Here is a 14,143-nt window from a genome sequence, read left to right as displayed (position 1 = left end):
TACGTAGCCAACCGTGGTGATCGGAGGTGCGGGTGACAGCCCACTAAATTAGGGTGGGGGGCAATCTTCCCCATTGCCTCCACCCCCCCCCCCCCCGCGTGCCCCCCATGCTCACCAGGAGTCCGCTGGTGGCGTGGATGGTGACGCAGCGCGAGAAGGAGTGCCGCACCGTGACGGAGCGCACGTACGTGGGGGGCTCGTACCCCCCCAGCGCGTCCACGTCCCCCGCCAGGTGGAAGTGCACGGGGTAGTGGCCCAGCAGCTGCTGTCCCATGTGGCGCAGCTCCACGCCCTCGATGTGCACCGAGCGGAACCCGGCCTCCACCTGCCCTCAGCCGGGGCGCGGGGGGGAGGGGAGGTTAACCCCGGGTGGGGGTCAGCTGCCATAATAATAATGTCACTGTCATATTGTACCACGGCACAGTGATTCGCTGGCTCGCTCGTTCGCTCGCTCTCGTAGAGAGAGAGAGAGGAGGCGATTCAGAGGTGCCAGGAGGAGGCACCACAGACGAGGAGCGGGAAGGCAGCAGCAGCCACGCGGTGGTGAGGAGCCAGAACTAACAACAATTGCCCAAGCTCTGCGATCCTCTGTATACGAACATGTTTGCTGAAAAATTAAACCCACGTGTATGAGCGAGGGCGCAACACTCTATCCCCGTGCAGACGGAACAGGTGGAGTCCACGTGCCTGCGGCACCGCCTTCCCCTCGTGGGCTTGGCCCCTCCTCGACGCCCGCGGGGAGTTTCTCAACATCCGCGAGCGATCCACCAACCCTGGCTGGTCGCCTCTATAGCGCTGAAGCACTGCCCGCGTGTGCCAGATGATTGGGAGGGGAAGAGCCGACCATAGGATGGGCCCCCCTACGCCTTCACACTCAACCGGAAGTATCACATCCATACTAAACTATTTTTATTTGAGCAGGTAAGGCCCACTCAGAAGAGGCTTATCGCGTGGAAAGTATTGCAGCCAAATACTCTAAACACGTGGCGATGTTGATTCTAAATGTGGAGGGAAAAACCGGAAGACCCGGAGACAAATCCATGCGACCACAAAGAGAGAGACACACAAACTCCAAATATTCAGCAGGCATCAGGGTCGGGATCGAACCCACGACCTCCTGCATAGCAGGCGAGGTAGATGACGTCTCGCCACCGCGGCGCCGTGACGTCAAAGCGCGGGGCCCCCCAAAGCGTGGGGTCCCGGGAAATCGCCCCAAATCGCCATACCCTAGAGAGGACTCTGGGGAGGGGAGAGCAAACGTGTGGGGGGGGGGGCACCTTAATGTGCCCCCCGAAGGTGTCGTAGGCGAAGAGGTGGCAGAGGTTGTCGGCGTAGCAGCGCGGCTGCGTCTCGGCCGCGATGACGACGCCGCGCGTGAGCAGCGCCACCTCGGCGCGCATGTCCACGCCGTCCACCTCGCCGCCCACGTGCACGTAGCGGGCCAGCCCCGCGGCCTTCAGCTGCCGGGGGGCGCACTCGGGGCACGGCAGCAGAGAGAAGCGCTCCGCCTGGTGCATGGAGAAGTCGGTGCTGGACACCACCACCTCGTCTCCCGGGCGCCACGACCGCGCGTCGTCCGCCACCTCCAGCACCGAGCAGTTGCGCAGCCGCTGAACCCGCACGTGCACGCGGGGCCACACTGGGGGAGGGGCGGGCGGGGGGGGTCAGCAGTGGCCCGTGCACCCCATCACGTCCTTCCACCTGGATTATTGTTGTGCTGTCGGTGTGATCATTGTGGAGATGATGATTGTGCTCCTACAGCAACAGGGGTGGAGGAGAGGGAGGAGGAAGCTCAGAGGGGGAGAGATGGGAAATTCATTCAAGGGAAAGGGGATCAGAGAAAAAGCGGTCCAGGGAAAGGGGATGATGGTAGCGGGAATCAGGAGAAAGCTGAGAGGGGAATCGGGAAGAAGAAAGGGGGGGGGGAGAAGAGGGAGTGGCAGAGGGGTTCAAGAGAAGGGATCAGGGAAGCGTGAGCCATGGATCTAGGAGAGGTCAAAGGTGACCCAGGGGTGCAGAAGAGAGGGGATCAGAGAGATCACCCCCCCCCTCCCCCGTAACCCCACCCCTCCCCCTCGCCCCCCTCACCTCGGCCGGCGCACAGGAACCTGACGAGGTAGGGGGGGCAGGGGGAGTCTGGGCGCGCGCGGGGGCGGCACGAGAAGCCGAACACCTTGAGGCTCTTGAGGACGAGCTCGGCCTGCAGCTCCGTCACGGCGGCGCCGTGGCGTGCGCGCACCTGCACGGGTGGGGAGTCCACACCTGTTACCTGTTACCTGTTTACTGCACCTGTACCTACACACGCACCAGCGGCACGGTGGGGGTACACATGCGGAGGCTGTGGGTTGAGTGGAGGAGGGGTGCGGTGACGGCCGATGTGCCCCTTCACGGCCAACGCCGATGACGATTGTGTGAACTCATCCCGGGCCTCCCCTTAGGTCGACTCAGCCTCCGATGAGTACCTGGCGCGGTGCGTAGTAAACATCGCCACTGGGGAGACAAAAGCGGCCGGGCGTGGTGCTGCCCACCCACCCCAACGTGTGCCTTCATAGGTGCTGCTCGCTGACAGCACTCGCCCCAACTGTTTGATCAGGCGATACGGGGGATCTTTGTAGGGCTAGTGGGGTGGGGGCTCTGGGTTGAGGGGAGGAGCTGTGGGGGAGGCGATGTGTGGGGTGAGGGGAGGGGTCACCTCGACCCGGGAGGGCCGGTCGCAGAGCAGGCCGCGGTGGAGCGCCTGCAGCTCGAAGAGACGCTCGGGGCCGCGCGACCTCCCGGGCCGCGCCAGCCACGGACTCCACTCCTCGGGGCCTGTGCAGCGGTGCGGGGGCGCGGGGGTGGGGGCACGGGGAGAGGGGGGGAGGGACTCGTGGGGTCACTCGTGGGGTCAGCCATAGGGACACGTGGGGACTCGTTCCTGCTCGAGCTGCCCTTGATTCTCACGCTTCTGCTGCTGCTGCTGCTCCTGGTGAGTCCGTGGGGTGAGTGTGTGAGTGAGTGTGTGAGTGAGCGTCACCGTGTGTCCGGCAAAATAACCCCCTACCTCCTCGTGGTGCCGGACGGGCAACTCCGTCGTGGACAGTGCTGTGGGGGGAGGTTCAAATCCGATTGGCTCCTCCCCTCATGGCGTCTGTGACCACCACAGGGGCTAAACGGGGGCTCTGGACGGGTGCGAGAGGCTGGTCACCCCTCCACCTTCAAAAATTTACCACTAAACCACGTCTAAAATATCTAACTAATAAGCTTGTGCCGGAGGCCCCGGGGAGACAGGCGTCTATGACGTCTCCTGGCCAAACACCATTTGGCGGAGCCAGGAGATTGAATCACTACCCTCGGGGCTTCTCCAGAAACAACGAAAAGCCACTTCATGTGTCCACGTGGAATGTTCCAACGCTCACTGCGGAGGAGAGGCTGCCACTCCTCTGTCAGGAGCTGGACCGGAACCGCCTGGATCTCTGTGGCATTCAGGAGGTCCGGTGGACCGGTTCTGGCTCCTGCCACCATGAGGGGTGGAGAGTCCTCTACTCGGGGCAGCAGACTGCCAAACAACAGGGTGTGGCTCTTCTTTTGAACAAAAGAATGAAGGGGGCGTGGGAGCGTGGCGGTGAGGTGTGGGAAGCTGTAAGCCCCAGGCTACTTTGGGCTCGCCTTCCCATCAATCGGAGGCGAGGAGTGGTGGTCGTGGTTACTTATGCCCCCACCGAAGACGAACATCCGTGTAGGGATGCAGACAAAGCCGATGAGTCAGATGCCTTCTATGACCTGTCACAGGTGCTGGCTAAAATGGCCCCTCGGGATAGAGTCATCTTGTTGGGTGACTTCAATGCCTGAGTTGGTCATGATGCTGGCACCTGGTCTGGAGTGATTGGAGGGCATGGGCCAGATCAGCTCAATAACAATGCTAGGAGGCTGCTAGATTTTTGTGCAGCCCATGGGCTTGTAATTACCAACACGCTGTTCCGCCATCGGCACATCCACACAACATCATGGATACATGCCGGGTCCAAGCAAGAACATCTGCTGGACTACATAGTGACGGACCAGCGGATGCGAGCCCATGTCCTTGACACCAGGACCTACCGTGGAGCTGATCTGCCCTCTGACCATCGACTTGTCATCTGTAAAATGCGCCTGCCATTCTTCCGCTCCGGTGGTGGGTGTACACCCAGGACCCCATTCCAACCTAAAGTGGCCTGGTCTCAGTTATCTGATGAAAGTTGCAAGCGAGAATTTCATCATCGCCTGCAGCTGGGGTTGGCATTGTCCCCCACTCCTCCTGATGTCGAGGGTAAATGGGCGAGGTGTAGAACTGTCACTCATGCAGCTGCATTGGCTGCTTTGGGTATGCGGTCCAGACCTCCCCAGAGACCCTGGCTGACAGAGGAGGTGTTCAGAATAGTTGAGAAAAAGCGACAGGCCCACTGTTATCGGCTACAGAATCCCACGACAGAGAATGAGGAGGCTTACCGCAGCCTTCGCTCGGAGGCTCGGAGAGCTGTGAGGCGCTCCAAGGATGGGTGGTGGTCGCGGGTTGCTGAGGAGATGGAGTCTGCCTCAGTGGCCCGCGATCACAAATCTCTATTTAACTCCATCAAAAAAGAAACCTGCAGCGCCACACTTATTACCATCATTACAGGAAAAAACGGTGATCCAATCTCCGACCCCCAGGAACAGGTTTGCAGATTTTCTGAGCATTTCTGTGAGGTCCTGGGGGAGGGAAAATCCCTCAGCCAGGAAAACATCGTGGCAAAAAGTGAGGATGACCCTGCTGAGGCTGCGGTGCCTCAAATATTGGAAGAAGTCACCCCCTGTGAGTGGCTGGCTGAAGTGCCATCTGTTGAGGAAGTACTGAAGGCGATCCGGAGTCTGAGACCAGGAAAGGCAGCGGGCAAAGATGATCTCCCAAGCGAATGCTGAGGTAGGGTGGTGTTTGTGCACAGACTGCCCTATATGACATCATAACAACAGTCTGGACCACTGGACGGGTTCCGCAGGCTTGGAAGGATGCCCTGGTGGTCCCCCTCTTTAAGAAGGGGGACCGCACAGACTGTAACAACTACAGGGGCATCTCACTCCTCAGTGTGCCGGGAAAGGTCCTGGCAAGGATTATTCAACATCGCCTTGCCAGGCACGCTGAGGAGAGGCTTGCGGAGCCCCAATGCGGTTTCAGGAAAGGGCGGTCCTGCACAGATGCCATATTTTCTGTCCGTCTGCTACAGCAGAGGTGTAGGGAATTCCAGCAAGACCTACATCTCTGCTTTATTGACCTGGTCAAGGCCTATGATACTATCAGTAGGTCTGGGCTCTGGGTTGTTCTTCGTGCTTTTGGAGTACCTGACCCTCTGCTCACGATCATTAAGGACCTTCATGATGGTGAGCGGGCCCGGGTAAAACTACATGGCCGTGAGTCAGAGCCATTCCCTGTACACCTTGGGGTACGACAGGGATGTCCTCTGGCTCCCACATTATTTAACATTTATTTTGACCACGTAGTTCGTGAAGCCTTCAAAAGCTGTACCGGGGGAATCTGCATATGGTACAGATATAATGGGAGGCTGATCGATGCCTGGGTGCGGTCAAGGGATGGCTCCCTATTGCTCAACCACGTTATGTATGCCGATCATTTGCTAATAGCTGCTAATTCAGAGGAGGAGTTGGAGACGCTGCTGCTGAGACTGGAGCGTGCCACTAAGAGATGGGGCCTTACCATCAACCCTACCAAAACTAAGCACCTGCCTGGGTATTTTGTACCATCGGACACTCCACCCCCACAACTCCCAATCGGTGATGGGGCAGTTGTGGAGAAAGTGGAGAGTTTCCCATACCTGGGCAGTGTGCTTATGACCGGCTCCAGTTTAACAGCAGAGGTCTCACTCCGAATCAGTCGAGCGGCAATATCTTTTAATCGGTTGCGTAACGCTGGGTGGAAGCTACCTGGTCTGTCGCTCCGCACTAAGCCTCAGGTCTTCTCGGCCACGGTCATTCCCTCCCATTACCCGCTTGCGAAATGTGGACCCCCCTAATGGAACATCTTCGCCGATTAGAAACATTTAGGCTAGCCTGCCTACGATCCATCCTGGGTTTAACCAGGCTGGATTGTGTGAGCTCACAAATCTTTGAAAGATCTGGGCAAGGTCCCATCGGTGAGCTCCTCCGGCAGGCAAGGCTGCGTTGGCTGGGTCATGTAGCCCGCTTGCCCAGCCACCGCATGCCGAAACAGCTTTTGTTCGGCCGTACCGAGGGGGCTAAACGGGCGTGGCACGGGCTAGAGAAGAGATGGAGTGATGTGGTACGGGAGGACGTGGAGCTGAGTGGACTTGCCGATGACTGGTACCAGCGGTGTCAAGATCGGCCTCTGTGGAGGAGGCTCGTGAAGGACGCTACTGGGCAGTTGGAGGTAGTCGCCCTCCAACAACAACGGAGGGCAGAGGAGCGACGTTCACAACAACGAACGGAGCGCCGGGTGGCTAAAGCACATCAGGTTGGCACAGTAGGGGGCACAGGTGGTGCATCAGCCAGTCATCTTAGTCAGTCGACCAGTGGCACTTGATTCTGCCCTGTGACCTCCTGCCCGCGGGCGTTTGACACTTCACGTGGCATCAAGGTGCACATGGCCTGGCACAAGCGTCGTGGTGACGTCACCGCCACTTAGTGGCGAATGGCGGTTGTTGAGTGAGCGTGTGAGTGAGTGAGCCAGCGTGTGAGTGAGTGTGTGAGTGTGTGAGTGAGCGTGTGAGTGAGTGAGTCAGCGTGTGAGTGAGTGTGTGAGTGACCGTGTGAGCGAGTCAGTGTGTGAGTGAGCGTGTGAGTGAGTCAGTGTGTGAGTGTGTGAGTGAGCGTATGAGTGAGTGTGTGAGTGGATGTGTGAGTGTGTGAGTGAGTGATGGACTCGCACCTGGGGCCCACTCGCTCACTGCGCTCACGCTGAAGTAGGCTCCGTCGCGCGTTCTCAACAGCGTGGACACGGCGGCCGAGACAGGGGTGCGCTCACCTGGGGTAGGTGGGGGGGGGGACACTTTCTCGTTGACCGGACTCGCCCTCGGCACACGAATGTGGAGTTTTTATCACCACTGACCAGACCCACGGGGTCCACGTGCTCTGTGTGGAAACCGGTGTGCGGACCACGGGGTCACGTGAGCTCTCGCCTTGACTCAAGATTCTAGAGAGCCCTCCGCACCATGGAAGGGCGCTCTCCTCCTCTCCCCTGCTGCCTTCGCGTCCGTACACCTGTATAGGTGCACACGTGTGCAGGTGTGTGCACGTGTGCAGGTGTGTGCAGGTGTGTGCAGGTGTGTAGTTGTGTGCATGTGTGTGCAGGTGTGTGTGCAGGTGTATGCACACGTGTGCAGGTTTGTGCAGGTGTGTGCAGGTGTGTGCAGGTGTGTGCACACGTGTGCAGGTGTGTGCAGGTGTTTGCACACGTGTGCAGGTGCGTGCAGGTGTGTGCACACGTGTGCAGGTGCGTGCAGGTGTGTGCAGGTGTGTACAGGTGTGTGCACACGTGTGCAGGTGTGTGCAGGTGTGTGCACCTTGGTACGTGGCGTGAGCCTCCACAGCGGTGGAGGGGTCTCCCTGCACGACCACGAGCGCCCACGGGTTCCTGCGACACGCACGGAGACACCGCCACCATCAGAGCAATCATCACCGATTTTCATCAGATTCCTCCTCCTCCTCTTCAGGATCGGCTTGATGATCTTGAGCATCAAGTTCATCACCATCGCAATGGTAATGACGCGGATGAGTTTGTGTGTTCGATAGAGGCGGCTCTTCTTCACGCCGGTGACGTCTCAGAGCGCTCTTTCACGCGACAAGCCACTGACATCTCAACACGTTTGAAAGGGCACCCCCAGTGGCAGCTGTCTCTGTGTGGCATGAGCTGAATGAGTAATGGCGAAAGACGCGACGGGATCCTGAAGCAGACGGCGCGAAGCGTTTGAACGCTTCATTACTCACGCCGCAGTATTTACCGAGGCGGCCTGCCGGACAGAAACCGCGAACCTCTGCACAAAGCGATGAGCGCGCCACCGCCGGGCCGGATCGCCATATTCATCATCACATTCATCCCCCATCATCAACACCATCGCCATCGTTATCTTTGGGAACGTCATCCGCACCTGAATGTCAGCTGGCCAGCGTACCGGGCCCCCAGGGCGCTCAGCGCAGCCCGGGCGTTGCCCTCGAGGTCCCTGGCCGCCTCGTCGTTCACGGCGACAGCGAGCAGCGTGCCGGGCCGGGAGCGCGACAGCGCCGACACCAGGCGCTTGCCCTCCTCCGTGCGCCGGTGCGTGTCGAACCTGGGACACGGCGGGGGGACACGCGGGGAGATTGATGACGGCGTGGAGACACAGAGTCGCTGGGACGTGCGGACACGGGAGAGACGCCCCTCCACTCACCACTCGCCTATCCACCGAGCCCTCCACTCACCCCGTCACCTCGCCCCTCACCTGTCCACCCACAGCACCTCGCCCGTGGTGGGGGCGATGGCGTGGACCACGAGACCTCTGTGGCCCCAGCTCCGCTCAAAGTCGTAGTCCGCGGGTCCCCGCTCCGAGTCTCCCAGGGCTCCCCGCGGGGGCACCAGGGTCCTGTTGAGGAAGGTCCACGAGAGCTTCCTCTCCCCGTGCAGCTCCAGGGTACCCCCCGGGCCGACCCCCACGAACTTGCGGCCAAACTGGGGGTCAGCGGGCTCCGCCTCTTCATCCGAGCTGCCGGGTGGGGGGGAGGGGTGTGGATGACGAGGGAGGTGAGGGAGGTTGGTTGGGAGACGTGAGATTGTGATGGAGGAGGTGAGAGGGTGATGGGGGTGACGAGATGGTGATAATGGTGGTGGTGGTGGTGGCGATGAGTACCTGACACAGTTTAAACATACTCTTTGGTTCTATTCGGTAAAGTCACGTAGGTAAAAAATAAAATAACAAAAATCACGACGTTTCGGCCACAACACAAGTGGCCTTCATCAGGTGAAGGGACCGTGCTGTCATGAGGACAGCGTTGGAGTGAAAACAGCCAAGCCCAGGTCGCGTCCTTTAAGCTTGTTGTCGCGGCATCTTTTGAGGAAGGTCAGCGTCTCGATGAGCTTCGACTTCTTGTCCCGTTGTCTGTTGAAAGCTCTAACAGATAGGTGAAAGCCCTCCCCGGAGAGGTTATCAATTCTAGATTTGAAGCTTTCGTGACTGCAAGGATCCATACTCTTTGGTTCTATTCAATAGAACCAAAGAGTATGGATCTATTCAGTCAGGATCTATTCAGTCAGGATCTATTCAGTCACGAAAGCTTCAAATCTAGAACGGTTTAAACATCGCCACTGGGGCGTGATGCTGGCCACCCACCCCGTCGTGTGCCGTTTCGGCCTTCATAGGTGCTGCTCGCTAACAGCACTTGCCCCAACATGATGATTGTGGGGTTAATGGTGGTAGTGGTGATGCCGGAGGTGATGGTAACGGTGATTGGGGTGATGATGGGGGTGGTGGTGATGGGAGTGGTGACGATGGTGGTGATGGTGGTGGTGGTGATGGGGGTGGTGGTGATGGGAGTGGTGACGATGGTGGTGATGGTGGTGGTGATGGTGGTGAAGGTGGTGGTGGTGATGGGGGTGGTGGTGATGGTGGTGGTGATGGTGGTGGTGGTGATGGGAGTGGTGACGATGGTGGAGCTCATGGGTGGTGGTGATGGTGGTGGTGATGGGAGTGGTGACAATGGTGGTGATGGGAGTGGTAATGATGGTGGTGGTGATGGTGGTGATGGTGGTGAAGGTGGTGGTGATGGGGGTGGTAGTGATGGGAGTGGTGACGATGGTGATGGTGGTGGTGGGAGTGGTGACGATGGTGGAGCTCATGGGTGGTGGTGATGGGAGTGGTGACGATGGTGGTGATGGTGGTGGTGGTGATGGGGGTGGTGACGATGGTGGTAGTGATGGGAGTGGTGACGATGGTGGTGATGGTGGTGGTGGTGATGATGGTGGTGGTGACGATGGTGGTGGTGATGGGAGTGGTGACGATGGTGATGATGGTGGTGGTGACGATGGTGGTAGTGATGGGAGTGGTGACGATGGTGGTGATGGTGATGGTGGTGGTGATGGTGGTGGTGGTGACGATGGTGGTGGTGATGGGAGTGGTGACGATGGTGGTGATGATGGTCGTGGTGACGATGGTGGTGGTGATGGGAGTGGTGACGATGGTGATGATGGTGATGGTGACGATGGTGGTGGTGATGGGAGTGGTGACGATGGTGGTGATGGTGGTGGTGGTGATGGTGGTGGTGGTGACGATGGTGGTGGTGATGGGAGTGGTGACGATGGTGGTGATGATGGTCGTGGTGACGATGGTGGTGGTGATGGGAGTGGTGACGATGGGGGTGATGGTGGTGGTGGTGATGGTGGTGATGATGGTCGTGGTGACGATGGTGGTGGTGATGGTGGTGGTGACGATGGTGGTGGTGACGATGGTGGTGGTGATGGTGGTGGTGACGATGGGGGTGATGGTGGTGAGGAGTAACGCGCTGCGCTACGAACGCTGCGACCCGAGTTCGATTTCAGCTCACGGCCAACATCAGTGACGATTATCTGAACGTGGCATGGGGCTCCCTCAGGTCGACTTCGTCTTAAATGAGTACCTGGTGCAGTGCGTAAATAGCAGTCACCACTGGGGCTAAAAAGGCGGGCGGGTGTGGTGACGGCCACTCACCCCCTCGTGGGCCGTGCCGGACCTCATAGGTGCTGCTCGCTAGCAGCACTCGCCTCAATAGCCTGTTAAGGCTATACGGGGGATCTCTTTCTTTGGCGGTGGTGATAATGGGGTGATGCGCACACACACAGGCACGTGGTAGCTAAGTGCCGTGCGAGTTGACATTTAAAACCAGCCACGCGGTCACACCCCCAAGATAAACTCATGACGCACACCCACACCCACCCACACATCCACCCACACACACCAGCACCCACCCACACACACACCCACACACCCACCCACACACACACACCTACCCACACACAAAGATCCCCCGTATAGCCTTAACAGACTGTAGGGACAAGTGCTGTTAGCGAGCACCTATGAAGGCTGGAACGGCACACGAGGGGTGGGTGGCCAGCACCACGCCCGACCGCCTTTGTCTCTCTAGTGGCGATGTTTACACACCGCACCAGGTACTCATTTGAAGCTGAGTCGACCTAGGGGAGACCCGGGACCGGTTCAGATAATCGTCACTGGTGTTGGCCGTGAGCGGGAATCGAACTCGGGTAGCCGGGTTCATAGCGCAGCGTAGCGCTAACCGCTACCGCTCCCCACACACACACACGTACATACACACACACACCCACACACAGGTACATACACACACACCCACATACACACACGTACATACACCCACACACCCACACACACACGTAATACACCCACACACACACACGTACATACACCCACACACACACACCCACATACACACACACACGTACACACACCCACCCACCCGCCCCCGGTGCCGCTCACCGTCCGTACAGGACGAGGGTGGCGCTGCCCCGGTAAGGGCAGCCCTCGCTGCCCACGTGCAACTCCCCGCCCAGTTCCACGAGCACGTGGCGTGCACGCAGCACCAGCGGCTCGCGCAGTCCGTCCGCTATCACCAGCCTCCCTGCAGGCGGGGGCAGCGTGTGGGCCAGCCAGAGGCAGGGCAGCATCAGTTCCATTTATGTGGTATAGCCCTGTGAGCCATCGGGTGCAACCGCAACAAACAAAAAACATAAACATGAACAAGAAAACATCTTAAAGTGACTTTGTGTGACTGCCCAAACAGAAAAATCCAGGAAAAAACAGAAAAATCTTCCAGAAAAAGCACCGTACATCAACGCTGTGTGCAAAAATCCCAGTGGGATGGAAGTCAAACAACAACAACAACCACAAGACAACTTAGATTAAAGCCATCAGTCTAACTACGTACTACAACAAACAAACATGGCCAAACCAAAAAACGTTTTCAAAATCACCAAAATAAAGCCATAAAAGCAATGTAACAGTGATCATAGGAACTGTGACCGAAATTTTACAATAAACGACATAAACAATATGTACCACCAAACCCTGTAGCCATAGCTGGCTGCATGAGTCACTCCACAACAGCAGGAGTATCAACATTTTTCAATGCACCTTTATAGAACAGCACACTAAATCAAAACACAAGATCATACTTTGCAGCGGTCATCTGGAGCGAAACATTTTATTTTATTTTAGGCCACTGAATAGCAGTGGCAGCTAGGGGTGTACAACTCCTCTAGAGCAGTTTTGAGAGAAGATCTCATTGGTAGTGATTCAAGTTGCAGTTGGCAATAGCATTCCAGACCCTGGGGGCATCAATAGCAAAGGCCCTTCCTCCGGTTTTTGTACGGCATGGAGCAGTCAGGCACGTGTTCAGCACGGTACAGTGTGGGGCAGTCAGGCACGTGTCCAGCACGGTACAGTGTGGGGCAGTCAGGCACGGGGCACCACGATACAGTGTGGGGCAGTCAGACACGTGTTCAGCACGGTACAGTGTGGGGCAATCAGGCACGTGTTCAGCACGGGACAACATGGGGCAGTCAGGCACGGGGCAGCACGGTACAGTGTGGGGCAGTCAGGCACGTGTTCAGCACGGTACAGTGTGGGGCAGTCATGCACGTGTCCAGCACGGTACAGTGTGGGGCGGTCAGGCACGTGTTCAGCACGGTACAGTGTGGGGCAGTCAGGCACGTGTCCAGCACGGTACAGTGTGGGGCAGTCAGGCACGTGTTCAGCACGGTACAGTGTGGGGCAGTCAGGCACGTGTCCAGCACGGTACAGTGTGGGGCAGTCAGGCACGTGTCCAGCACGGTACAGTGTGGGGCAGTCAGGCACGTGTTCAGCACGGTACAGTGTGGGGCAGTCAAGCACGTGTTCAGCACGGTACAGTGTGGGGCAGTCAGGCACGTGTTCAGTACGGTACAGTGTGGGGCAGTCAGGCACGTGTCCAGCACGGTACAGTGTGGGACAGTCAGGCACGGGGCACCACGGTACAGTGTGGGGCAGTCAGGCACGGGGCAGCACGGGTACAGTACAATGCCTTATCATCACAACTACAGTACTGTATGATTATCATCGTGGTACTCCGTGGCCGTGGTCGCCATGGTTACCCCCGTGCAGGATGTGCAGCGAGTGCACGGTTGCCGAGGCGACCAGCAGCAGCCGCCTCCCTCGACCAATCAGCACGCGGTTCTCGGGGTTGTGACCCGGGTTCCAGCCAATCAGCGTCGGGTCCCGGTCCGGGCAAACTGCGATAAGGTGAGAAGCTTGAATATCATCTGCGTCATGACAAACATTATCATCGTTATAATCACAAATATCATCAATGAAAACTTCATCATCATCAATACAAACATTGTGAGGTGGTCAGATGAAGATGATGACGTGTTTGGGTTCTAAATATGGAGGTGATAACGTTTATACGTGAAGCGTGTGATGACGTGAACGATGGGGTGATACTGTGTATAGATGGAGATGATGAGCTTAGTGATGAGGTGGGTTATGAGCAGTGATGTGAGTAATGAGGTGTGTGATGAGGGGACATTGTGTGTCGACGGAGGTGACGAGGTGGGTGATAAGGAGTGACGAGGTGTGTGATGTGTGATGAGGTGTGTGAGGAATGATGTGAGTAATGAGGTGTGTGATGAGGGGACACTGTGTAATGAGGTGGTGATGAGGAGGTGTCATCACCTGCCCGCGAGGCGCCCAAGTGAATGAGACACCAGCAGAGGACAAACCCGAGTCTCATGGCTCCAGGGGCACGTGACCACTCCTCCTCTCACTCCACCCTCCTCCTCTCCTTCTCTAGTGCCTCTGTCCCCCTCCTCGTCTTCACATTTACTCTCTCTTCGTCCACCTCTTCCTCTAACCTCTTCTCCGCATCGCGAATCCTCCACCTGGGCTCTCAGTTCCTGCAGCACGGTGGGGGAGGGGTGGAGGGGACAGGTAACCGCATTCAGGTAAACACGTGAACTATACGTTGAGTAAATACGAAACCAACACAACAACACTAATTGGGGGGGGGGGGGGGGGGGTGACGTAACCACAGCGCCTGTGCCAGACTAGGTGCAACGTGAGACCACGTGACGTGTCGAAGGTCCTCTACTGGCAGGAGGCAC

General features: G+C 57.9%; 1 protein-coding gene across 5 annotated transcripts in view; it reads right to left on the bottom strand.

Annotated features, from left to right (window-relative positions):
* LOC116942085 (cell migration-inducing and hyaluronan-binding protein-like) overlaps positions 1–14,143 on the bottom strand; it is a 50,045-nt gene that overhangs the window by 15,135 nt on the left and 20,767 nt on the right. For 4 of the 5 annotated variants that reach the window (XM_076066895.1, XM_076066897.1, XM_076066894.1 and 1 more), the window contains exons 2-12: positions 13,716–13,936; positions 13,136–13,273; positions 11,484–11,625; positions 8,445–8,705; positions 8,115–8,294; positions 7,530–7,600; positions 6,896–6,991; positions 2,693–2,811; positions 2,089–2,239; positions 1,278–1,639; positions 116–325 (exon numbers count right to left, since the gene is read on the bottom strand). In XM_076066895.1, coding sequence (XP_075923010.1) covers positions 116–325; positions 1,278–1,639; positions 2,089–2,239; positions 2,693–2,811; positions 6,896–6,991; positions 7,530–7,600; positions 8,115–8,294; positions 8,445–8,705; positions 11,484–11,625; positions 13,136–13,273; positions 13,716–13,773 — 1,788 coding nt within the window. In that variant the 5' untranslated portion in view covers positions 13,774–13,936. Of the gene's footprint in view, positions 1–115; positions 326–1,277; positions 1,640–2,088; positions 2,240–2,692; positions 2,812–6,895; positions 6,992–7,529; positions 7,601–8,114; positions 8,295–8,444; positions 8,706–11,483; positions 11,696–13,135; positions 13,274–13,715; positions 13,937–14,143 lie in introns of those variants that run through there. The other variant, XM_032953653.2, reaches the window with a different exon arrangement.

Source organism: Petromyzon marinus, chromosome 13 (assembly GCF_048934315.1).
Source record: "Petromyzon marinus isolate PM22_M1 ecotype Great Lakes invasive population chromosome 13, UKy_Petmar_22M1.pri1.0, whole genome shotgun sequence".
Classification (NCBI taxonomy): Eukaryota; Metazoa; Chordata; class Hyperoartia; order Petromyzontiformes; family Petromyzontidae; genus Petromyzon; species Petromyzon marinus.
This window is presented reverse-complemented; position numbering and strand designations above follow the sequence as displayed.